Genomic DNA, 24019 nt, shown 5'->3' with positions numbered 1-24019 from the left:
AAATAGAACTACCATACAACCCAGCAATTCCATTCCTGGGTATATACCCAGAAGACTTGAAAGCAGAGACTCAAGCAGAGACTTGTACACCATTGCTCTTTGCAGCACTATTCACAATAGCCAAAAAGTGAGAACAACCTAAATGGCCATCAACAGATAAATGGATAAGCAAAATGTGGTACATATATACAATGGAATACTACTCAGCCAGTAGGAGAAATGAAGTCTTGACACATGCTATAGTATGGCTGGAGCTTGAAGTTATGCAGAGTGAAATAAGTCAATCACAAAAGGACAAATATGTTATGACCTCACTCATATAAAAAGACAAGAAAAGGCAAATATATAAAGAACAAGATTTACTAGTGGTTACCAGGGATGGGAAAGAGGCGGAAAGGGGGGGTTAATGGTGATGGAAAAATTGAATTGACTAAGGGTAGGGTTGCATAGTCAATTATTGTAATTGCTGTCAATAAGTTGTACGCCTATAAAAAGTTGAATTGGCAAAGGTTGCGTAATAGATATATTTACAACAATGACAAAAAACCCAATACCTCATGGGATTTGTTTTTTTTTGTTTCGGAGGTTTAGGGTCATGGTTTTGTGGGATATCCCAGTTAATTGGTCTCATAACATGTTTAGTGCTTCTGTTCTACCTCTTAGTTTGTTGTGTAGTGCCTGGGGTCTTAAAAGCTTGCAAGTGGCCATCCAAGGTGCAACAATTGGTATCTATTTGCCTGAAGCAACAGAGGAAGAAGGAGAGCCAGGAATAGGAGGAGATGGAATGTGTGGCTAATTGCGTTCATGAATAATTGCTTTCTTGCCATGAGACCAGAAGAACTGGATGGGCCCAGCTGCCATTACTGATCATTTTGATTAAAAATTCTATAGATGAATCCTAGTCAAAGGGGGGAAAATGCAGAACAGAGTTTAAAATTCTCATGGACTCCAGATTTCCTGGAGCCATGAAGGTTGGATGAATCCCAGAAACTACTGCCTTGAGATAATCTTTAAACCTTAAACCAGAAATATCCCCTGAAATCTTCTTAAAACCAAACAATAGTTTAGCTTCACTAGTAAAAAATGTCTGCCTTGAGCATTATGCTCTTTAAAGATCTATAGGGGATCAAATTGACAACAGCAACTTGAAAGATTAGATAGGAACCTTGGGGAGCAGTGAATCTGTTAATGGGGGACAAACAACCGAGAAAACGAGGGTGAGAATGAATCGTTGCAGAACTGGAAGAATGTAATCAATGCCACTAAATGGTACATGTAGAAACTGGAATTGGTGTATGTTTTGCTGCGTATATTCTCAACAACAAAATAAATTAAACAAAAAAGAACCCCATAGGGTATCACCATGAGTTGGAATCAACTAACTGCGGGGCCAACTGGTTTGTAATTGGTCCTTTTGCCCATCAGTGGGACTCATCAGTCTGAAAGGTCATGGGAATAGCTTTCCAACCCACTTACTCTTTACTCCCTCCTGCCCAGGCTGGTCCAGCACAGAAGCAGCCTCCCAGGGAGGCAGTCAGACAGTAGTCCTCCCAGCCAGGATTGGCACCTCCTGCTGCCCCAGCCTGCCTCTGCCCACCACTCACATCCAGACAGCCATCCTGCCTCCTCTCCCTCCCACCACCCTTCAGCCAGCAAAAAGCTGGCAATACCTACCTGTGCAGGGACTGTTCTGAGTCCTGCAGACCAACAAGGCAGGTCAAGTCCCTGACGTCACAAAGCTTCCTTTCTCGTGGGAGACACAGACAATCAACAAGAAAACAAAGAGGTAAAAAACACAATTTCAGGCTGTGAAAAATGCTAATAAAGATGAACAGAGCAGGGTGAGGAGATAGAGAGCTGGGGGAAAGGGGAAAGTGGGGGAGTATTTTAGTCAAAGGCCACTGTGGCCATGTGACCTTGGCCAAGGCCCTGGATGATGCAAAGGAGCAGGGATGTAGGGATTTGGAAGAATATCTGCCAGGTAGAGGGAACAGCAAGTCTGTTGGCCTCAGAGTGGTCATGAGCCTGACCTCCTGTACATCAATAATGAGGCCGGAGCTGGGCGAGCAAGGGCGGATGTGAGGGAGATGGGACTCTGCTCCAGAGGTGGATGACAGTCATGGAGGGCTGTATATGCCAGCACCAGCAGCTGCTGTGGTGCTGGGAAGCCTTGTGGGGTATTAAGCAGTGATCTCTTATTTAAACTCCAAGGCCCACCTGGGCAGTGTGTGCCTCAGGGCCTACTCCAATGGCCCATTTCCATAAATTCTCCAACAACTACAGCAGAGTTACACGTTCACTCCTCTCTGTTCCCATACCCTTTGTCCATGACTGTCTTAGTCTCCTAGTGCTGCTGTAACAGAAATACCACAAATGAGTGGCTTTAAAGAACAGAAATTTATTTTCTCATTGTTTTGGAGGCTAGAAGCCTAAATCAGGGTCTCAGCTATGTCGATTCCCTTCTTGTTGATACTCCCAAGAATTCCTTGGTTCCTGGGCTCGTAGACAATCTTCACGTGGCATCTGTCTTCCTCGGTATGTGTGCTATGTATGCCCAGGTCTCTGTGTCTACGCTGTTCTTTAAATAACTCAGAAGTGATTAGGTTTAGGATCCACCCTACACTAATATGGCCTCAAATGATTGATTATATACATTAGATCGCATTATGGAAGGTGATTAGATTAGATTAGATTAGATTAGATTGCACTCATAGGTACAGGGGTTAGAATTCCAACACATATTTTTGGGGGATGCAATTGGATTCAGCAGTGGCCTCGGGGCAGGGAACACAAAAAGATTCCATCTTGCTGTCCAACTCTGACCCACTGGAGGCAGCTGCCAGGGTTGCTGCGTTGATCGGTTTTCGAAGGCCTTGTCTGGGCTCAGAGGGAAGGAATTCTCTAGTTTATTCGTGATGCCTGGGGTGAATGCCAGAGGGGTAATGTGGCCCAAGGGCCAGGAATCTGCCAACCCTATGCTTGTCAAATAGTGTTGTAGTTGTCATCAGCTGCATATGTGCAATATAAGGTGAGTTTTTTGAGTACAAGCAGTCCCCAGGTTACCCTGACTTACGTACAACTCATAGTTATGAACCACCCCCTCTAAAGCCTATTATATTAAAAATCTGAGAAACACACAGTGGTTTATAATAATAGACAGGTGCTATTCTGCAACACGTATAGGCTCACTATGAGTTGGAATCAACAGTAGCGGGTTTTTGTTGTTTTTTTTTTTTTGTTAAAACATTATTTTTCTTATTACTGTATTACTATGTTAAAGATGTTTTAATGTATCTGGAAGTGTTTCTTTAACGTGTTTTATGCATACAAAGGTACACTATATACTAAGACAGACATTTGACTGACTGACGCTAGGTATGAACCCTACCTAACTCTTCCGATTTACATACAAATTTGACTAAAAACAGACTTAGGAACAGAACTCGTTCATAATCCAGGGACTGCCTGTACAGGGCCCAAATCCTACCTAGCATTGAAAGGCATTCCAGGGTGTGTGTGGGATTGACTCACAGGCAGCCATCATAAAGGAAGTCACAGATCCCTCCCATCTATGGCTTGGCTCTACATCTGCCCTTTTCTTCTTCCAGAGGCAGGCAAAGTACTCTGAGAACAAGCTGAAATGCACAAAGGCCCGGAATGACTACTTGCTGAATCTGGCAGCCACCAACGCAGCTATAAGCAAATACTACATCCACGACGTTTCTGATCTAATCGATGTGAGCGCCTTGGGGAGTCTGGGACTGAAAGAAGGGTTGGCCTTTGTCCTTAGCTAGCATTCTGGGGTGGCTTTGCTGGAGGGGAATGGCAGTGAGAGTTTGGGGCCTGGGAGATGAGTCTACCTCATGGTTTCTACCCCATGGGTGGGAGGTGGGCCTCTGCATGCCCTGCATACTTGAGTTGGGCATTCATATCTTCACCATGCGCTTGCCAAGTCCTTCCTTGACTAGATTTGGGGGTACAAGGATGAATCACAGGTGATGACCTAGGGGATTTCCCCCATGGCAAAGGAGATGTTTATATGTTCATATCCCCTCCACTCCATGTCCAGTCATCTAGCTGCACACACCCACACCCACACCCACACCCACACCGACATATATACACGTGAAAGCAATTAGTGAATGAGGCAGAATTATACAGATTGGCTTTATGTGGGGATGTTATCTTGGGAGAAATTGGACAGTTTAACAAGTGGAGATAGGAACGCTGACTCCCAAGTACCGGCTGTGTAGGATGCACTGTAGGGCAGCCAGGCTTAGAGAAAGAACACTGTGAGCAGTGCCATTGGGGGTGGCTTCTGTCTCATCTAGCTTGGAGCCAGGACTATTTCTCGTCTTCCCCTTCCCAGGCAGACAGGAATCTGCCCCAGTAGATGATCAAAAAAGGCTTAATACTGGTTGATGGGTCCTTGTCCTCTGACCCTGGTGTATCCTGTGGGGAAGTTGGAAGGTCACTGCCTTCCCCATAGCTGCAGAGGGGAGCCCCTTATCACCCTCCCAAGGCTCGGGGAGCTGCCCCACCCCCCTCCTTCCTGCTCTTTGACTTTCCTTTTCAATTTTAAGCCCTTTCATTTATTCATTTGCCAAATATTTATTGATCACCTCCTATGGTCGAGGACTTGAGCTGGGTGCTGGTGGCAGCAGTGGGCCAGGGTCAGCAGATCTTCCCTCACAGAGCTGCCACTCTAGCGGATACGTTGATAGGCGAATGCAATGCAGAGTCATAAGTGTCACAGTGAGGGGGTGGAGGTGTACCTGACCTAAACTTTGAGTAGGGAGAACATCAAGGAAGGCTTCCTAGAGGAAGTGACCTCTAAACTGAAACCTGCAGGAAAAGCATTGAGACAGGAGAGAGAGGAGGAGTATTCCAGGCAGAGGCAGCTGCATGTGTGAAACCTAGGGAGGAGAAAGAACATGGTGGAGTTAAAGGCCAAAAGAAGTTCTACTATTGCCTAAATCTGAATCCCCAACTCCTTATAAGGGCTTTGGTGTGATTTGTGTGGTAGATTCCAGAATGCACCAGGGCTCTGGCTGACAGATCTGGCTGTGGAACGCTAGGTAACCATGACTCGGTAGGATGGAAATGGCAGCGCAAGTGATCACCACCTCTGCGTACAGACTCTAACACTCCCTTCTATGTGTCTCTCCTTAAGTGCTGTGACTTGGGCTTTCATGCCAGCCTGGCCCGTACCTTTCGGACCTACCTCTCAGCCGAATACAACCTGGAGACCTCACGCCATGAGGGACTGGATGTCATTGAGAATGCTGTGGACAACCTCGACTCCAGAAGTGACAAGCACACAGTCATGGACATGTGCAACCAGGTCTTCTGCCCACCACTCAAGTTCGAGTTCCAGCCCCACATGGGGGATGAGGTAGGTTTCTCCTGGGAGCCCGAGCTACGGCTGCTCCAGTCTGTTCTCCCACGTGATCCTGGAATACAGATGGGAGGAGAACATCAGCCCTGGTTCCAGATACAGGATGTTTACCTGAGGGGCCTGAGGTCAAGTTCATGGTTCATGGGCTTCCCCAGCTGAGGCGTTTACTACTAATCTTGGGCTTACCTAGCTGACTCAAGTCCCCCATCTGCAGAATTGCAGGGCCTTGTTGTTGTTATTAGTTACTATCAAGTCCATGCCAACTCGTGGTGACCCCATGTACAACAGAACAAAGCTCTGCTCTGTCATGCACCATCATCATGATACCTGGTATGCTTAAGTCCATTGTTGCAGCCACTGTGTATTTTGAGTGCCTTCCAACCTAGGGGGCTCATTTTCCAGCACTGTATCAGACAATATACCACTGGTGTAGTGGATATCTCACTTGAGCTCGTTATCATCATGTCAGACAATATTCTGTTGTGATCCATAGAGTTTTCATTGGTGTATTTTCAGATGTAGGTCACCAGGCCTTTCTTCCTCATCTGTCTTAGTCTGGAAGGTCTGCTGAAACCTGTCCACTATGGGTGAACCTGCTGGTATTTGATATACTGGTGGCATAGCTTCTAGTGGCATAGCAACACATGAGCCACCACAGCATGACAAATTGAGAGACAGGTGGTGGTGCAGGGCCTCAGTTTCCCTTAAAAATCCTCCCAGTATTGTCTAGGAGACCCCAGAGAGTCCCACATCCACTCACAACAGTCACCTCAAGTTCTTCCCTCTGATGCCTGTGGACCACGTGAAGGCAGGGCCTCAAGCAGCTTCACACAGCCACTCTGGCTGGTGGCCTTCACTAGGGCACTGCCTGTCCTCCCACACTGGGAACCCTGGTCATACCAAGAGACCCAGTATCCTTCAGTATTTGCTGTGCTGCCCACATCCTGCTGTATTGTGGAAAAATAATGGGAAGAGGACACTTCGCCACTAGCCCCAAAGAAGCACTACCAAGTTTCACAAAATCCTTTATGCAAATAGCTCCTTGAGTTTTTCTGTGCCATTCCTCCCTGTCTAGGGCTCAGGCCCCGGTCCCTGGAACCAGATGGTAGGATCAGATCCCACATCTGTCTCCCGATCTCTGCCATCGCTGCACAGAACTCCTGCCTATTGGCCCTGTTTTCCTCCACTTAAAAATATCCTATCCGTACACATGGGAACCGGAGAGACCCAGACTAAGAGTATATTGGACCAAGTCTGCCTCTGAATCCCAGTGGGAGTTCTGCTGGGGCACCCACTACAGCAGTGTGGTAGGGAGGGACAAGGAGGCCTTTAGGAGATGGCATTTCCTGTGTCCTTCAGATGGCTCTGCTCACTTTCTTCATTTGCGAAATAGAGGCCTTCTACAGGGCTTCAACACTGCTCCTGATCCATCCACTTTGTCCTTATGGCCAGCCCTTCCAGATCATCACCTAGACCTGAAAATCCTGTTCTCATGGTTACACGGGTGACTGCCAAGTTTGCGTTGCCTAAGCCAATTGCTGTCAAATCAGTCCCAACTCGTGGCAACCACATGTGTGTTCGAGTAGAACTGTGCTCCATAAGGTTTTCAACGGCTGATTTTTCAGAAGTAGGCTGTCAGGCCCTTCTTCCACGGCACCTGTAGGTGGACTCAAACCTTCAACATTTTGGTTAGGAGCTGAGCACTTTAAACATTTGCACCACCCAGGGTTGCCTAGTTAGTGGTAAATAACTGGCATCAATGACAGAACCCCACTGTCCCTGAGGATCTCAGCTGTGTTTTGGGAGGGATGCAGCACTGAGGCAAGGCAGGCAGGCCCAGCCTGCAGGTAGCAATATAGTCCTGGATGGAATAGGTATAGAAGTTGGGGAACAGTATTTCTCTTGGTTCTTCTCCTCCTCCATCCCTCCCCCAATCGACCAAATGGGGAAAAAGAGTTGAGTGCACCTCCCTGACCATTGACTGAAGTGTCCTCCTGCTGGGAATGGGAGTTCTCTGCTGAGTGTTTCCCATCCACCATCCTTTCCATTGGCTTCTCTCAGGCAGTTGCTCTCTTACTACCACTTCCTGCCTCGAAATGAACTAATTGGTCTCACTAAATGAGATTATGTTCAAGTTCCTAGGAAACCCTCAAGCCCTGCACCAATGCAGAAGATCATGATTGAGAGGCCACCATTGTAATGGCGAGAGGGAGGACTTAAGAGTAGAAAGACCCTGCTTTGCCACGTACTAGCTATGTAAACTGGGTGGGTCACTTAACCTTTCCAGGCCTCAGTTTCCGCGTCTGTAGATAGAGGTACGAATGCTAGCACCTGTCCTAGCTCCCCACAGGTGACAAGGGCACTGGGCAACTGCAGGTGGTGGCTGTTGTTTCTGCAGGTGTGCCAGGTCAGCGCTCAGCAGCCCGTCCAGACGGAATTGCTCATGCGATACCACCAGCTGCAGTCCAGACTGGCCACTCTCAAAATAGAGAATGAGGAGGTGAGTGAGCCCTTCGCTCCTGTGGTGGATTTCCTTACAGAAGCCTGGCGTGTCTTGGGAGTCCACTCTGGCCATGGAATGTGTAAGAAATTATGGTTCATCCACAAGTTAGAATATTACACTACCTTTAAAACCACATGTACCAACAATGTCTAAAGGCTGGGTGAATGCTCACAAAATGTTAAATTAAGAAAAAAACAGGAGGTAGAGCTTTGTTCGGTATGATTGTAACTAGATAAAGTGTGTGTGCTCATATGCATAGAAAAAAGACTGGAAAGAATACTTCAAAATGTTAATGGTGGTTATCTCTGGGGTGTGAGATAATAGGCGGCTTCTGCTTTCTTCTTTGTGCTTTTCTCTGTTTTCTACAATAAGTTTATATTATTTCTATCACCAGGAATAATTGGAGATGTCTTACATTATACAATGAAATCAACAACTCAGGGCAAATTAATGTGCTGTGGATTTTGAGCTCCAGGGAATCAGTCTTCCCATGCTCACACATATCTCCTGTAGCTGGTGACACAGGACTACCACTGTTATTGTTGTTGTTAGCTGCCATCAGATCAGCCCCTGGTTCACGGTGACTCCATGCACGGTGGAATGACGTATTGCCTGATCCTGAGCCATCTTCATGATAGGTTGCAGATGGAATTACTGTGATCCATGGGGTTTTCACTGACTGGTTTGCAGAAGTAGATTGCCAGGCCTTTCACACAAATGGAAATACCAGGTGTGGTGGTTCCATTCTGACCTGGACCTATGAGGCCAGATGGGAAACATCAAATTCCAGCCTCTAGGGAGGGTGTCAACTAATTGGAGCCTCTGGAGAAAGACACCAGGGTGTGGGGACATCACCCGAGGATTGATTGAAAGTCCTGGACAGGTTTATCCCTGAGAAATGCAGTCATGGATGAAGGTAAGGCGTCATAGTCCCTGTCTTCAAACTAAAGAGGGCTGTCCCAAGGCAAAGAGAGCAGGTTTGCTTTGTGTCTCCACCAAGGACAGACCTAGGATGAATGTGAGACAGATTTTAGCTCAGGATGATAACGAATCAAAGCATTCTCTTGGGAGAGGTTATATAGAGACAAATTATATATTTGTTTTCAAACTCGAGAACAGAGAGGAGGTGAGCTGAGAATTTTCTTTGTTTTTATCCTACATCTTCCCTGTCTTAGTTACCTAGTGCTGCCGTAACAAAAAATACCACAAGTGGGTGGATTTAAAGAACAGACATTCATCATCTCACGGTTATGGAGGCTAGAAGTCTGAATTCAGGGGCGAGGGCCTTCTTTGTCTATTTCAGCTTCTCGTAGCCAGCAATCTTTGGCATTCCTGGGCTGCAGATACCTCTGCCATATGTCTTCATATGACATTTCCCCCCATGTGTCTCTGTGTCTATTCAGCTTCTTTTGTGACTCAGAAGTGATTAGGCTTAGGACCCACATAAACCTAATGAGGTCATACCCTCGTATACACTGGTATGGATGGCTGCGTTGACATCACAAAAGGAAAACCACTGTTTCCAGACAGGGTCATATTTACAGGTATGCTCAGGTTAGGTAAGATGTCAATGTATATTTGGGGGGGGCACAATTCAATCCATAACATTCCCCCAAGGAATTTTAAGTTGTTTACATGGAAGAGGACATGGATAATAATGCCGATGGAATTTCAATTGGAGTTCAGGCCGTGGAAAGGAGGATGAAGCAAATGCTTCTCTGTATGGGCTGTTAATGGCCATGAATGTGCTTAATTTTAAACTGAGTCTTCTGTCAAGCTATGCAAGAAAGGAGAATTCATTCATTCATTTCATCATTCAACAAGTATTTAATAGTTATTCAAGTATTTATTAAGCATGTACTGTGTGCTAAGCTTTGTTCTAGATAAAAAGTGAGTGAATAAGAGTTTTATATTCTAGTGAGAAAAGATAAGTAATAACTAAAACACAAAAATGAGATGACAAATGGATGAATAAGAAAAATATTAGACAGTGAGAGCCACTGCATTAGTGCATTAGTTTCCTAGGACTGCCATAATAAAGTACCACAACTGAGTGGCTTATACGAACAGAAATTCATTGTCTTGTAGTTCTGAAGGCCAGAAGTCCCACATCAGGTGTCGGCCATGTTGATTCCTTCTGAGGGTAAATGTGTTCCATGCCTCTCTCCTACCTTCTGGTGATGGCCAGAGATCTTAGCATTCCTTGGCATGTAGATGCATCACTCCAGATTTCTGCCTTCGCGTCGCCACCTTCCCTTTATGTCTCTTTGTGTGTTTCTTCTCTTTTTTTAAGGACATCATTCATATTTCGTTAGGACCCACCGTACTCCAGTCTGACCTCATGTTAACCTGACTGATAATATCTCCAAAGACATTATTTCCAAATAAGGTCGTATTTACATGTACAGGGGGTTAGAATGTCAACATACTTTTGGGGAGACACAAAACCCCTATGGTGTTTTCTTTATGGGAGCAGATCACTGGAGCTTTCTAGGTGGGTTCGAACCACCAACCTTTTTGTTAGCAGCCAAGCGCTTAACCATTGCGCCATCAGCGCTCCTTCCATGAAAGCGTAGGGTCTGCTGTCTGGAGCCACTAGGTGGGTTCGAACCACCAACCTTTTTGTTAGCAGCCAAGCGCTTAACCATTGCGCCATCAGCGCTCCTTCCATGAAAGCGTAGGGTCTGCTGTTTGGAGACAATTCAGCAAAGGGATGTTGTGAGGTCAGGGCATGTGTAGCAAGTTGTTGTATTTAATGTCTTATGTTCGAGATCCCCCAGTGGTGTAAGTAGATTCCAGGAGAGTTGTTGAAGTGCTGGAGGACTGACCCAATGGGGTAAGCCGCAGCATCTGTCTTCCTCAAGTGTTTCTTTTCTCAGCGAGGCTTTTGATAGGAGTCCGGTAGCAGGTAGCTGGAGAGTTTGTTCACACTTTTCTCTCCTCCCTTCCTCTGGATGAAGAAAAGCAAGAGTATTTCTAGTGTTGTCCCTATTGGAGGAGGTATATGGGGGCCACGTAATCGAGGTAATAAGAAACTGGCCTATAAATCTGGATTCCTTGTTCACAGCGACATTTTCCAAGGTTCTCTCTGGCAGAAGCAATACAATAAAATGACTTTTGGTTGGAAAACCTGGCTCCTCACTCTAACCAGTTGAGTAATCTTGGGCCGTGACTAATTTGCCTTACTATTCACATCAATATAAAGGGAATAATAATCTGCATATCTCCGAGGGACTTTATGGGGAAGAAATAAAGTAACAGTTGGGAAAAAGACTTTGAAATGTAAAAGGCATTATGAGGATAAAGGATTTTTGTTGATATTACTGTATTTCCCCAGGTTAGAAAAACCCTGGATGCTACTATGCAGACCCTACAGGATATGCTCACAGTGGAGGATTTTGATGTCTCTGATGCCTTCCAACACAGTCGATCTACAGAGTCCGTAAAGTCTGCTGCCTCTGAGACCTACATGAGCAAGATCAACATTGCCAAAAGGAGAGCCAACCAACAAGAGACAGAGATGTTTTATTTTACAGTAAGTAGGGTCCTAGACCCAGAACCCACTGTCTGCTGAACCACTGGCAGTGACTTTTGGAGAGAAATCGAAACCAATGGGAGCCAATGAAACAACGTGGGTCAATTAGACCTAAGACTTTTCCAATATGCTTTTACAATGAAATTGCCCGGCTCGGTTCTCGGAAATGCAAAAAGTGAATTATCAACAGAAGCATTGGCATTGAGCTCGGGTTGATGGTTTTTGCAACTTCCCTGCTCCAGAAAGAGCCAGAGAGAAAGTTGTATTCAGTAGGATGAGGAGAAAATGGCTAAGGGAGCCAGGCGCAATCCCCAAGGACCAACCCTAAAGTTATGTGTATGGACTGTCATGCTGAATTGTCTTCAATTTGGGTGTGGGCTTTGAAAACAATACCCTCCCTAGTCCAAGCAAATTGCTCAGGAGTTGCCAGCCCTTCATGTAAGGTCCCAGATTACTTACATCCTATTTTGTCAAGAGTAGGGAGGGGCAAAGAAAAAGGGAATTGGGGCTTTAATTCAGAATATGTTTACTGAGCATAGAATTTTAGAGTTGTAAGGTACCTTAAAACACTTCAGTCCATACCTTCCATCTGATGCTTGATTCTGTTCAACTATATCCCTGCCAAATGGTCATACGGACTCTACTTGGATGCCCTCAGGACTGAAAGCTCCCTCTTCCCAAAGCAGCCCTTTTGTTTGGATTGTAGCTGGCTTTGAATATTATACCCTGTAAAAATAGCAAGACAGGGGCATCTGACCTCCTCTGACATTACAAGGGGGAAAGAGAATCAAGATCTACAGCCCAGGGCTGATTCCTATGAGGCAGAGGTAAGACATACCTCTACCCTCCAACCTTTTTACCAATTCTGACAGCAGCTGTCTCTCTCATGGCACTCTCTACTTCTCTGTTAGGTTCGATAATTCATTGCAATGGCTACACAGAACTCACAGACAATACTCCCAATTATAGGGTTTATGACGGAAGTAATGGGTTACAATTCAGGATCAGGAAGGATTCAGGATACAGTTCTTTGGTCAGGACAGCTTCTCAGCCATGCCCAAGTAGGCTTCTCTTCTGGCCCTTGACCTCTCAGCCCTCAGCCCCTTGGCCCAGCCTGGCCTCTGCCCTGCTAGGGCAAGTGTTACAAAGCTCTTTAGCTCCACCGATAAGTACCCAGAGGTATCCTACTCTGCCGGTAAACCTTGGCCTAAAGGCTCTTAGCTCTCTAGCTTCATGGATCAGCAAGCCTAGCTCTGCTGACAAGTGCCTGGAGGCACCTTACTCCACCACCAAGTCTCCTGCCTGAAGGTGCTCAGCTTTCTTACCCTGCGGGCTGCGAAGCCCACCATACCATCCCCTACCAGTGCCTCCTGGTTCTGTTTCTGCCAGTTCTATGCTGCACTTGCCAGCACTTCTCACTGTCTTATGCCATCTCCAGTGTTATGGCTCATTGTCTCTTGGGTCTAGGAGGCTCTCAGCACAGGCAACCAAGGTCTAAAGTATGTGCTCCACTCCCGGCTCTTCTATCTTGCTTGTAGTGAGGTCCTACTTTCTGCCTCTGGGAGGGCTCATTTTAAGTCTGGAGGGATGGCAAAACTGACCAATCCCCTAATTAGGGTTCCATACACCTTATTTGCATGGTCCTACCATGCATCTTATTTGCTTTCTTAGCTAGCTGTCCAGTCACCTTGGTGGGTCACAAGCTCCTTATTTATGTAGTTCCACCCAGTCATTTGGTGGGAGTTACGAGACCATGGCAAGGAAGGCCGTATAAAAGTGATCCATCGCACTGCATAACCTTTTGCGTCATCTTTGTTGTCTCCAAAAATCTGCCTCAGTAAGGTTTCCGGTCAGTGATCTCGATTCTATTCTCTAGGGCTACCCAGAGCGAGGCTAATTCTGCATGACAGTCCCTCCCAGGGTTGCAGGCAGCTGGGTTTTCATTTCTCCAGGCTAAACATACCCAGTTCTTTCAATTCTGCCTCATAAGCCTTAGTTCTGAGTGGCCTCAGTATCCTAGTTACTCTCTCCTTAACATGTTCAATTTGTGGCTATCTCTGTAAAAGTGAGACTCCCAACAGTGATCTGGCCAGCAATGAATAGAGCAAAACTTTCACTGCTTCCTTACGAGGTACTGTACCCCCATTCATGCATCCTAAAATCATGATCTTTTTTTTTCCTTAGTTATTTCAAAGCTAAGTTAATATCAGTAAAATCTTTGCTGCCTGCATACTATCATTAAACCAGGCCTCCTTCCTCCTGAAGGATGTGTAGGTGATTTCTTGGAGAGGTCTTACCTCTATCACCAATTAGATTTCCTCTTGATGGACTCATTTCGTGGTCCCAGGCTGTCAAGATCTTGATCCAGGTGTTCAACATATATGCTGCCTCTTCAAACCTTGTGTCATCTGCAGATTTAATGTTCATGGCATCTACACCTTAAAGTTTGTCCCAAAAAGCCAACTAATAAGATATGCCAGGGCCAAAGCCAAAGACAGAATCGTTTAAAACATGCAGCTTGGTTGGTATTGATCTACTGATTAACACCTTTTGATTGTGGTCATCTAACCAGCCCACCATGGACTTACCTAGGGACCTAGGGCAAGTCGCTTCCCTGTGCCAAGCCTCGCCAGTCTCCTCTGTAAAAAGAGCAAATCATCACACCCCATGCAGTTTGGGTGATTTCAACGGGAAAGTCTCTCAGGGGCCTGCAAAGCCCTTCCGCCTTCATCTTGAAACCAGATAAAAGAAAGATTTGTTCCGAGGCTCCTTTCTGGCAGACCTGATAAAGCTCTCTGGCCTCAGCCCCATGGCCCCGGAATGGTTCCCATCTTTATCACTCTCCTCCCAGAAGAACAGCGGGCTTTGACGACTAAGGAAGCCCTTTGCTTTGTGTTTCTGCAGGCCTCACCTGACAAAAGCGGCTTTTACCACTCCCCTTCTCCCCAAGATTTCTTTGTGTTCTTAAACCCTGACCTGAAGTGTCTGGAACCCACAAAGGGCCAGACAACGGTTTGGCCAAGTCTGGGATTTGGACAGAGAGGAGCAGAGGGGCAGGTGCAGGGAGGGCCCTGTGGGTCCATGACCCCTGACTTCCCCGTTACCTGGCCCCATGATCTGTACCTTCCTTGTGCCTTGTGTCTTACAGAAGTTTAAAGAATATGTGAACGGCAGTAACCTCATCACCAAGCTGCAGGCCAAGCACGACCTACTCAAGCAGACCCTAGGAGAAGGTGAGTCTGGACGGAGGCCCGTGAGGAGAGGCTATGGCTCTCATTGGGTTTGTGACAGCCCCTCTAGCTGTTCGGCCCTTGGCAGGATGGGGTCCCACACTGGACCCACTTACCAGGATTGAGCAGACTGGGGAAGTAGGCCCTGATACGTATGCTGAAAAGGGTCCAGTCTGGCTACAGAAAATATGGGACAGCCACAGCCTTCGTTTAGGTTGTAGGGGAGGGTCCAAGGCAAAGTGGCAGAGAGAAAGGTTCCTGATAGGTGGGGGCTGGGATTTGGGACACATGGGCGATTTTCTCCTGTTTGCCAGGAATATTGCTGGAGTGCCTAGCCAGGATTCTAGATCCAGAGAAGGAAAATCACAGTGTAAGGCAGGGTCTTGTCATTGAAGGACTTGGTGAATGGGCTTAAAAGCACCGAAAGGCATCCAGCTACAGTTGGAATAAAATCCACCTCATGGCACACGAGGCCTCAGATCATCTGACCTCTGGCTGCTCCTCCTCGATCCACTCTCCCGCCCTCACCACGCCCCAGCCACACTAAGCTCCTTGCTGTCCTTCAAAACTTGCTAAGCTTATTCCTGCTTCAGGGCTTTTACACTTGCTGTTCCCTCTACCTGGAATATTCTTCCCCCAGATCTTAACTTGCCGTTCTCAGCACAGATGTCACTTCCTCAGAGGGAACCACCCTGCCACTCAATCACAAGAAGTCACCACCTCTGTCCCAGCACTCTCCAATGTTCTTCATCTCTCTTACTATGGGAAATCACCTTATTTATTATTTGTTCACTTACCTATTGTCTTTGGCCCCCAACAATATCACCTCTTCAATTAGAGTAGGGACTTCCTTGCTTATTTTGCTCCCCACTTTATCTGCAGTGCCTGGAATGATGCCTAGCTCACAGTAGGCACTTAATTAACACTTGCTGAATGAACACTGATGGAACAGTTTCCAGGACATGAACTTAGACACAGGGCTGAAGGCAAGGGCTGGTCTGTTCCAGACCTGGTGGCCCCGGAACCTGATGTGAGGCTCAGCTGTGAACACAGGAGCTCAGCTAGGCCTGACCTAGGGTTTCTGGAGCTTCTGGGCCCCACTTGGAGCACTGTTAGCCCCATATCCAGCTATAGTCTTGTGTTCTATGGGGAGAGGGCTGTTTACTGAAAGAGGTGCTCCACCAAAAAGAAAGAAAACATTGGGTCCAAGACATAGGGGGCCAGCATGAGAGATGAAGGGAATATCCAGGGTGATGGTGCCAGTAGATCCAAGGACGACAGCTTGAAGCAGGCCTGAAGATAGCCAGCAGTTTCTTGGGGAAGGAGGAGGATGACAGGAAGGGAGCTGTACTGGGTTATGGGGGATTTGTTAGCTGTTGGGTTTCAGCTGTGTAGATATGTCCTTGTTCTTTCTCTGGACCACTCTCTTCTCCCAGCTGGTATACATTCTGGTGGCTGTGCTCTGGCTGTGTGAGTTGTCCCTGATATCTGTAGATGCATGGTGTTTGTCAGCTCCACGCTCTAGAGGATATGGTGAGAAATTAAACCCTTTCCCACTCCCTGAGGAGCTTATACTCTAGCTGGGAAACAACTCATGATGAATTCATAAAAATTAAATAGCAATAGCGTTGTCACATGGCAATACAGGATGGATTGCCAGGTCAAACATATAGACTCTGAGGGCTGTGGTCAGAGGAGGAGGGATCGCCACAGGACCCTGGTAAAAGCCAGAAAGGCTTCCAGGAAGAATAATAACCAGGGCTTTAAAAATAGCATCATTGGAATTTTGTTTTTTATCAACTTTGTTGATGTATGATTTATCTGTAGAAATCAGTGATTTTTGACAAATGTATATACCCTTGTATGACCACCACCCAAATTAGGATATAGAACATTTCCATCACTGCTAAAAGTTCCCTTGTGCTTTTTTGCAATCCTCCCATCCTCTATCCCAAGCAACCACTAATCTGGTATCTATCACCGTAGATTAGTTTAAGAGTTAAGCGCTTGACTACTAACCAAAAGGTTGGTGATGCAAACTCACCCAGAGATGCCTCAGAGGAAAGGCCTGGCAATCTACTTTTGAAAGATCACAGCCTTGGAAAACCTGCTGAGCACAGTTCTACTCTGACACACATGGTGTCACCATAAGTCGGAGTCGACTCAACAGTGACTGGTGAGATTAGTTTTGTTAGGGAGAGCTGGGGAACTCTTTGGGATGATGGAAATATCCTGTATCCTGATTTGGGTGATGGTTATGCATGGGTGTATACATTTGTCAAAACTTATTGATTGACAGCCGAGTGGAGAGTTATTTGCAATGAGCTTTTTCTCCACCACCTCTCTAATCTCGATCTATCCTCACACTTCAGTATTGGGCTAGGGCTTGAGTGGGGCCATAGAGTAGGGCAGGCAACTTTAGACAAAGAGGGAAGCAAAACAACAGCAAAGGAGGAGAAAGGGTGGCCAAGAAACACGTGAAAAGATGCTTATATCATTAGTCATTGAGAGATGCAAATCAAAACTACAATGAGATACCATCTGACCCTGGCTAAAATGGCACTGATAAAAAAAGGTAACAAATATTGGCAAGGATGTGGGGAGATGGGAACCCTTATTCATTGCTGGTAGGACTGTAAAATGATACAACCACTATGGAAAATGGTATGGCGCATCCTCAAAAAACTAGAAATAGAAATACCTTATGATCCAATAATCCCACTCCTAGGTATATACCCTAAATCAAAGCCAAACCAAACCCATTGCCATCAAGCCAATTCCTACTCATAGTGATCCTGCAGGACAGAGTAGAACTGCCCCATAGAGTTTCCAAGAAGCGCCTGGTGGATTTGAACTGCCGACCTTTTGGTTAGCAGCTATAGCACTTAACCACTATATACATAGGGATATACCCTAGAAATCTAATAAAAGAGACACAGACAGACATGTGCACACCTATGTTCATTATTTGGAAACAGCCTAAGCGCCCTCAGTGGATAAATGGACAAGCAAAATGTAGTACATACATGCAATGGAATACTGTGCAACCATAAAGAACAATAATGAGTCCACGAGGCATATTATACTCTTGATGGATCTGGAGGACATAATGCTAAGTGAAATAAGTCAATCACATAAAGACAAATATTGTATGACCTCACTTTTATAGGGAGACAAGAATAGATATACACACAGAGACCAATGTTCATTGGTGGTTTTGGGGATGGGAGGAGCAGAGAATCACTCTCTAGATCATAGGTACTTGTTATTTTTGGTGCTGGAAAAAAGCAGCACCAACTGTGAGTGTAGTGAGCTCACCTTGACCAAAGTAAACAATGCCACTGAGAAGCACATAAAAGAAAAGATGTTTGTGTTAAAGAATATCACATACATAATTTTGCAGCACCACCAAAAAATGAGTGTATGGTCACACATATATATGTATAGGCATATATGTGTATGGATAGGTACAGGTATATACGTATGCGTGCACAGATAGAAGTATCTATACATATGTGTACATACAGATGTGTGTATGCACACATATATATTCATAGAAGACACAGCTACAGAAATTTCTCAGACATAATCAAGCACCCTGTGAGATGGGTTTTCTGGATCTGAAGGCTTAAGACATTAGTCTCATGGTACAACTCAGTCAATTGGTATAACATAGTTCAAAGTTCATGTTCTACATCCTAGTGAGGTGAGTAGTGTCTGGGACCTTAAAAGCTTGCAGGCAGTAATCTAAGATACAACTATTGGTCTCTACTCATCAGGAGTAAAAAGGAAACCAGAGTCTTGGAGAAGAAACTAGTTTACAGAGATAATAGGCTACACAAGCCAGGTCTCGTCTACCCTGAGACCAGAAGAACTAGATAGTGCCCAGCTACTACTAACAGCTATTCTGATCAGGGCCACAATAGAAGGACCCTGATAGAATGGGAGAAAAATGCAGAACAGAACTCGAATTCTTAAAAACTCTAGACTTACTGGACCAGTTGAAACTAGAGGACTCTTTGAGACTATTGCCCTGATATACTCTTTAAACTTTGAACTGAAACTATCCCATGAGGTCTCTTTTTAGTGAAATAACAGATTGGAACACAAAATAAAGAATATTATCTGTGAGTACAGTGCTCCATTAAAAAACCATCCATGTGAGACCAAAAGATCAACAATTACTCTACAGCAAAGATGAGAAGATAAGTGGGCAGGGAAATTAGAGCACTGGAAATGGAGCAACCAGAACACAAAGAGACTGTTGGCACATTATGAAAAGTGTAACTACTGTCACTGAACAGTTTGTGTAGAAATTGTGAAATGGGAACCTAATTTGCTGTGTAAACATTCTCCAAAAACACAATAAAATACTATTTAAAAAAAAATGGAGGAGGAAGGGAAAAGAGAGAGAAAGACAAGGAGAGGAACTCAAGGTGAGTGTGTGGTGGGGACAGCTTCCAAGACAAACATGAAAGAGGATGATTGGTTTTTATAGTCATGGGGTTGGGAGCTGGGGACTCTTTCTCATGAGCCATGTAACAGAAGGCAGGCCCATGTGAGTTGGTGGCTACTTGAATTTTTGAAATCATGCGCCCTGGATTTATGGAAGCAGATATCCTTTCAAAAAAGAATAATAATGATAAGATGCTAGATGAGTCCTCTGACTGGGAGGAGAAAGTGCTTCCCTCAACTCCTCCACTAGCACTATCAGATGCAACTTTTATTACTGTCCTTGCCTGCATGGCCTTAATGGAATAATAATAATAATTAGTTTTGGTTGGCATAACTCCTGGCCCCTTTAGACTTCCGAGTTTATTTAGCCTTCAGCCACACCTTGCTCTGAGAAGTGATTTACCAGTCCTTCTTCCAAATTTTGAACTGACTAGCACCAAAAAAAAAAAAAACTCCAGGAAAATGAAGTTTCAGGAGTATGGGTACAGCTAAGAAAAGCCATCTAGAAGAATCTTCACGTTTCTGCTTCCTAGTTAGCCAGCTGTGAAAAGAGCCCACTGCGCTTCTTTCGATAACTGGAATCAGTCTTGTTAGATCAGTCAATTTTGGGGAAGTTTGTTTTTTTGATTTTGTTTTTAATGAACTTCTCATTTTATAATAATTTTAGATTCACAGAAAAGTTGCAAAGATAGTGCAGAATTTGCATATACTCCACACCCAGTTCCCCCTGTTATTAACATTTTACATTAGTACGATACATTTGTCCCAGTTAATGAACAGACACACACACACACACACACACACACACTGTGTTTTTACGCAAATAACGTGCACTTTCTATGTTTGTTTGCCAACTTTGCCCTCCCCTATAAGGTATTTTTGTAAATGCCGCTATTTTTGTGTATATCATTACTAACTAAAATCTATACTTTATCAGATTTCTTTAGTTTTTACCTCATACCTTTTTTTCTGTTCCAGTATCCCACTCAGGATACCATGTGCATTTAGTTGTCATGTCTTCTTAGGCTCTTAGGTTTAACAGTTTCTCAGACTTTTCTAGTTTTTGATGATACATATTGACAGCTTTGAGGAGTACTGGTCAGGTACTCTGCACAATATCCAATTGGGATTTGTCTGATGTTTTTCTTGTGATTACACCGGGACTATGTGTTCTCTGGAGGAAGGCCACACGGGAGAAGCGGCATTCTCATCATGTCACATCAAGGGCACAAGCTAGCCCGTGACATACAGAGGGGAGACTGCACTTAGGTGGCTGTCTGCACTTAAGGATGAAGTGTCAGAGGCACCAGTCCAACTGGGCTTTCCCCATCACCTGGAAATCCTCAAGCAGAGGCAAGATGCCTGTCGTCTTGTTGAAACATCTGGGAGTTCATGAACAAAGTTAGGAAAGGATCCTTTTAACGGCCTTTAAAGGTCAGTCATCTGAAAGTGTCAGCCATTCCAAGCACTACCACAAACCTGGAACAAAACGAAAGAGCTGTGAGTGTCCAAGCCCTGGGAAAGGTGTTGCAGTTTACCGCACAGATGGGGTAGAACCATCTACGCCTCACCTACACATTCCTGGTAAACTAAGGCCGTGAGTCAGCAGCAGGACACCCAAAGTAGTGAGTAGTGATTCCAAGAAGGAAGAGAAAGAACTCCAACAAGCTGAGAGAGTTGTAAATGACTATACATATACCAGGAGTTGAGCCCTGGTGGCACAGTGGTTAAGAGCTCGGCTGCTAACCAAAAGATTGGTGATTTGAGCCCATCAGCAGCTCTGCAGGAGAGAAATGTGGCAGTCTGCTTCTCTAAAGATTATAGCCTTGGAAACTTTTTGGGGCAGTTGTACTCTGTCCTGTAGGATCACTATGAGTCCGAATCAACTCAACAGCAGTGGGTTTTGGTTTATACCAGGAGTTAGCAAACTATGGCCTGCAGGCCAGATATGGCCATTTCCTGATTTTGTAAATAAAGTTTTATTGGAGCACAGCTATACTTATTCATTTACATATTGTCTATGGCAGCTTTTGCACTACAAGGCAGAATTCAGTGGTTGTGATGGAGACCCCATACGGCCCACAAGCCTAAAATATTTACTATTTGGCCCTTTATGTGTCTTGGTCTACACCATAGGGCTGGATCCTTGAGTGTAGTAAAACAATTCCAGCTCCCTCAGCAGCACCTAGGATATCACTGTAGCTCACCAGATTACCAGTGTTAATGGTAATGATCCCCTGAAAATATTTAGAAAATATTATGTTTTGTTGTGTTTAGTAAAATGTTTAAAAATATTTCTGCTAATAAATAGTTGAAACAAGTTATCAAATAAGGTTACAGTATAACAGAAATAAGCGTCAGTTACCTAGAAATTTCATGCACGTGGAATTTCTGTCCTCTGCTGGAGCTAAATAAGTTGAAAACAAATCTTCAGCCATTTCTATTCTTCTACCATGTGGTAAAGGTATGTGTGAATTCATAGGGCATTGAGTGAAAGGGGGGTATTTAGCAAGCAGGAGAATTTGCATTGACTCGGGCTAAGAGCTATGACTTCTAACCAGAGGATCGGCAGTTCGAATCCACCAGCCGCTCCTTGGAAGCCCTATGGGGAAGTTCTGCTCTTCCTCGAGGGCCACCATGAGTCAAAATTGACTCGACGGCAATGGGTTTGTGTTTTTGATCTTTTTGGGTTGGAAAAATTCTCGGTGGGCAGGCCAACGAGAGCTCAAAATCCTCGATAATCCATTCTTTTGAGTGTCAATGGAGGAGACACCACCACCTGCGCATTTTGACTCTTCCATTCAGAACATTCTCCTAAGGGTGGGGCTAGGGTGAGGTTACACCTGCATCAGTGGCCTTTTATGTCATCTGAGGGTTACTTGGTACGGGGAAGAAGGCTCTGGAAATTTCTAAAACAGGTGTGAAATACAAAGCCAAGTGGGATATTTTGGCTGAAAAGATACAAGGCTTTTCACCACCGCCCCACTCCCCATGAAATGAATTATCATGGCGAGTGCCTCAATTTCTCTAAAGTACTCAGCTTAAAGAAGCCACAAGTTAAAGGAAACACAAGGTCTTCTGAATCACCTTTACTTAGAAGTGGACTTTTGAGCATGGTTGAGCTCAGCCATATAAGTCAACAGGCTTCTATGTGCTCAGCAAATTGGCATTCCCTGTTACCACTGATATCACCGGCACATCTTGGGAACAAGAGCACACACCGTTATATGCCCCTGGCTGTGCTATACTGTTTTATTGACCAGAGAATTCTCATTTTATCCTCATCTCTGAGTCTTAGATCTGTGACCTTTTTAGTACTCTGGGGTTTGGGTAGTAAGCCCAGGGCTTACACCTATGATGCTGGTGGTTTTCAATTTACTAAAGCCTCTCAAGGGTGAAGAGTGCATTGTTCATAAAAGAGATGGGACATAGCCCTTTACAGAGCAAAAGGCCCACCAGGATCAGGTAGTCTGACCTTCTAGAAAGTGACTGAGCCACCAATAATAAAATATGTTTTTGAATCCCAACAAGCCTCAGGAGATAACAACAGCAACGAAACCCAGTTGCCATTGAGTTGACTCTTACTCATGGCACCCCCATGTGTGTCAGAGTAGAACTGTGCTCCATAGGGTTTTCAGTGGCTGATTTTTTGGAAGTAAATCACCAGGCCTTTCATTTGAGGTGCCTCTGAGTAGACTCAAACCTCCAACCTTTCAGTTAGCAGCCAAGTGCACTAACCATTTGTACCACCCAAGAACTACCAGAACATAAAGGGTGGAACATTTTTAAAAAAATTATTATTATTGTGGTGAAAATACACCAAAGCATTCACCGATTCAACAATTTCTACATGTATAATTCAGGGGCGTTGATTACATTGTTCATGTCGTGCAGCCCAGAGCATATTTTATTTTGATGTTTGTTAGAAATTGATACACTGTAATCAACGCCCTGAATTATACATGTAGAAATTGTTGAATCGGTGAATGCTTTGGTGTATTTTTGAGAGCTGGAATGTGATTCGGAAGCTTAAGGATAATGTATTAGACTCCTTGTTAGAGGAACATCTGTCTTGAGTGTGTTCTGATATTCCATTCCAGGACCTAAACCCTTTGATTCCTTACCTCGCCCCATCTTCTCCCCCAGTCCCTATCTGTCCCTTCATCTGTCCATCCATCTGTCCAAAAGCACAGACATTGTGCTGGGCCAGTACTGAGGATACAGTGGTATACAAGACACAAGGTACCTGCCCTCGTGGAGAAGAAAGACCTCAAACAATAAGCAAACAATTGAGCAAAGAGTTATAATTCATCTGAGCTCAAATGGAGAACAGTTGTACGTGTACGTAGCAGGGGTAGACGGACTTCCTTTAAATTGGGTGACCAGAGAGACCTCTTTGGGGTGGGGATGTTTAATCAGAGACTGAAGGATGAGAAGGTGCCAGACACATGAAGAACTGGGGAAAGAGTCCCCCAGGCAGAGGGGACAGCATGCGCAAAGGAGGGAAAGGGTGTGGTTGGTTAGAAGAACTAAAAGAAGCTCAGCGTGACTGGATCCTGTGAGTTCATAGAAGAGTGGACAATTTTGAAGCCAAGAGGAGGAGGAGCAAGAAATGCCTCCTGAAACTCCCTTTGTAAATCAGAATCAAAGTTGTCTGCCGCCCTGAGGGAGGCGGCGTGCTTTACGTGAACCCTCCTCATATAATACAGCCCAGGTCATTGGCTGGCCCTTTTGTGTCAGGGGTTGCCATCAGCTCTAGACAGAGATCTGAAATGAAAAATTCACTAAAACTGGTGTCTGATAGAAGTCCTGGGTGGGCAAATGATTAGTGCATTTGCCTGCTATTTGAAAGGTTGGATGTAGAGTCCACCCAGAGCTGCCTCCGAAGAAAAGCCTGG

The 24019-nt window shown here is 45.1% G+C and overlaps 1 protein-coding gene across 4 annotated transcripts in view; it reads left to right on the top strand.

Annotated features, from left to right (window-relative positions):
• The window catches only part of SRGAP3 (SLIT-ROBO Rho GTPase activating protein 3), a 333060-nt gene that overhangs the window by 250181 nt on the left and 58860 nt on the right, over positions 1-24019 (top strand). For all 4 annotated transcript variants that reach the window (XM_049863437.1, XM_049863436.1, XM_049863435.1 and 1 more), the window contains exons 6-10: positions 3609-3737; positions 5174-5395; positions 7797-7898; positions 11239-11436; positions 14585-14669. In XM_049863437.1, the coding sequence (XP_049719394.1) occupies positions 3609-3737; positions 5174-5395; positions 7797-7898; positions 11239-11436; positions 14585-14669 (736 nt within the window). The remainder of the gene's footprint in view (positions 1-3608; positions 3738-5173; positions 5396-7796; positions 7899-11238; positions 11437-14584; positions 14670-24019) is intronic.

The sequence above is a fragment of the Elephas maximus genome, chromosome 20 (assembly GCF_024166365.1).
Source record: "Elephas maximus indicus isolate mEleMax1 chromosome 20, mEleMax1 primary haplotype, whole genome shotgun sequence".
In the NCBI taxonomy this organism is placed as follows: Eukaryota; Metazoa; Chordata; class Mammalia; order Proboscidea; family Elephantidae; genus Elephas; species Elephas maximus.
This window is presented reverse-complemented; position numbering and strand designations above follow the sequence as displayed.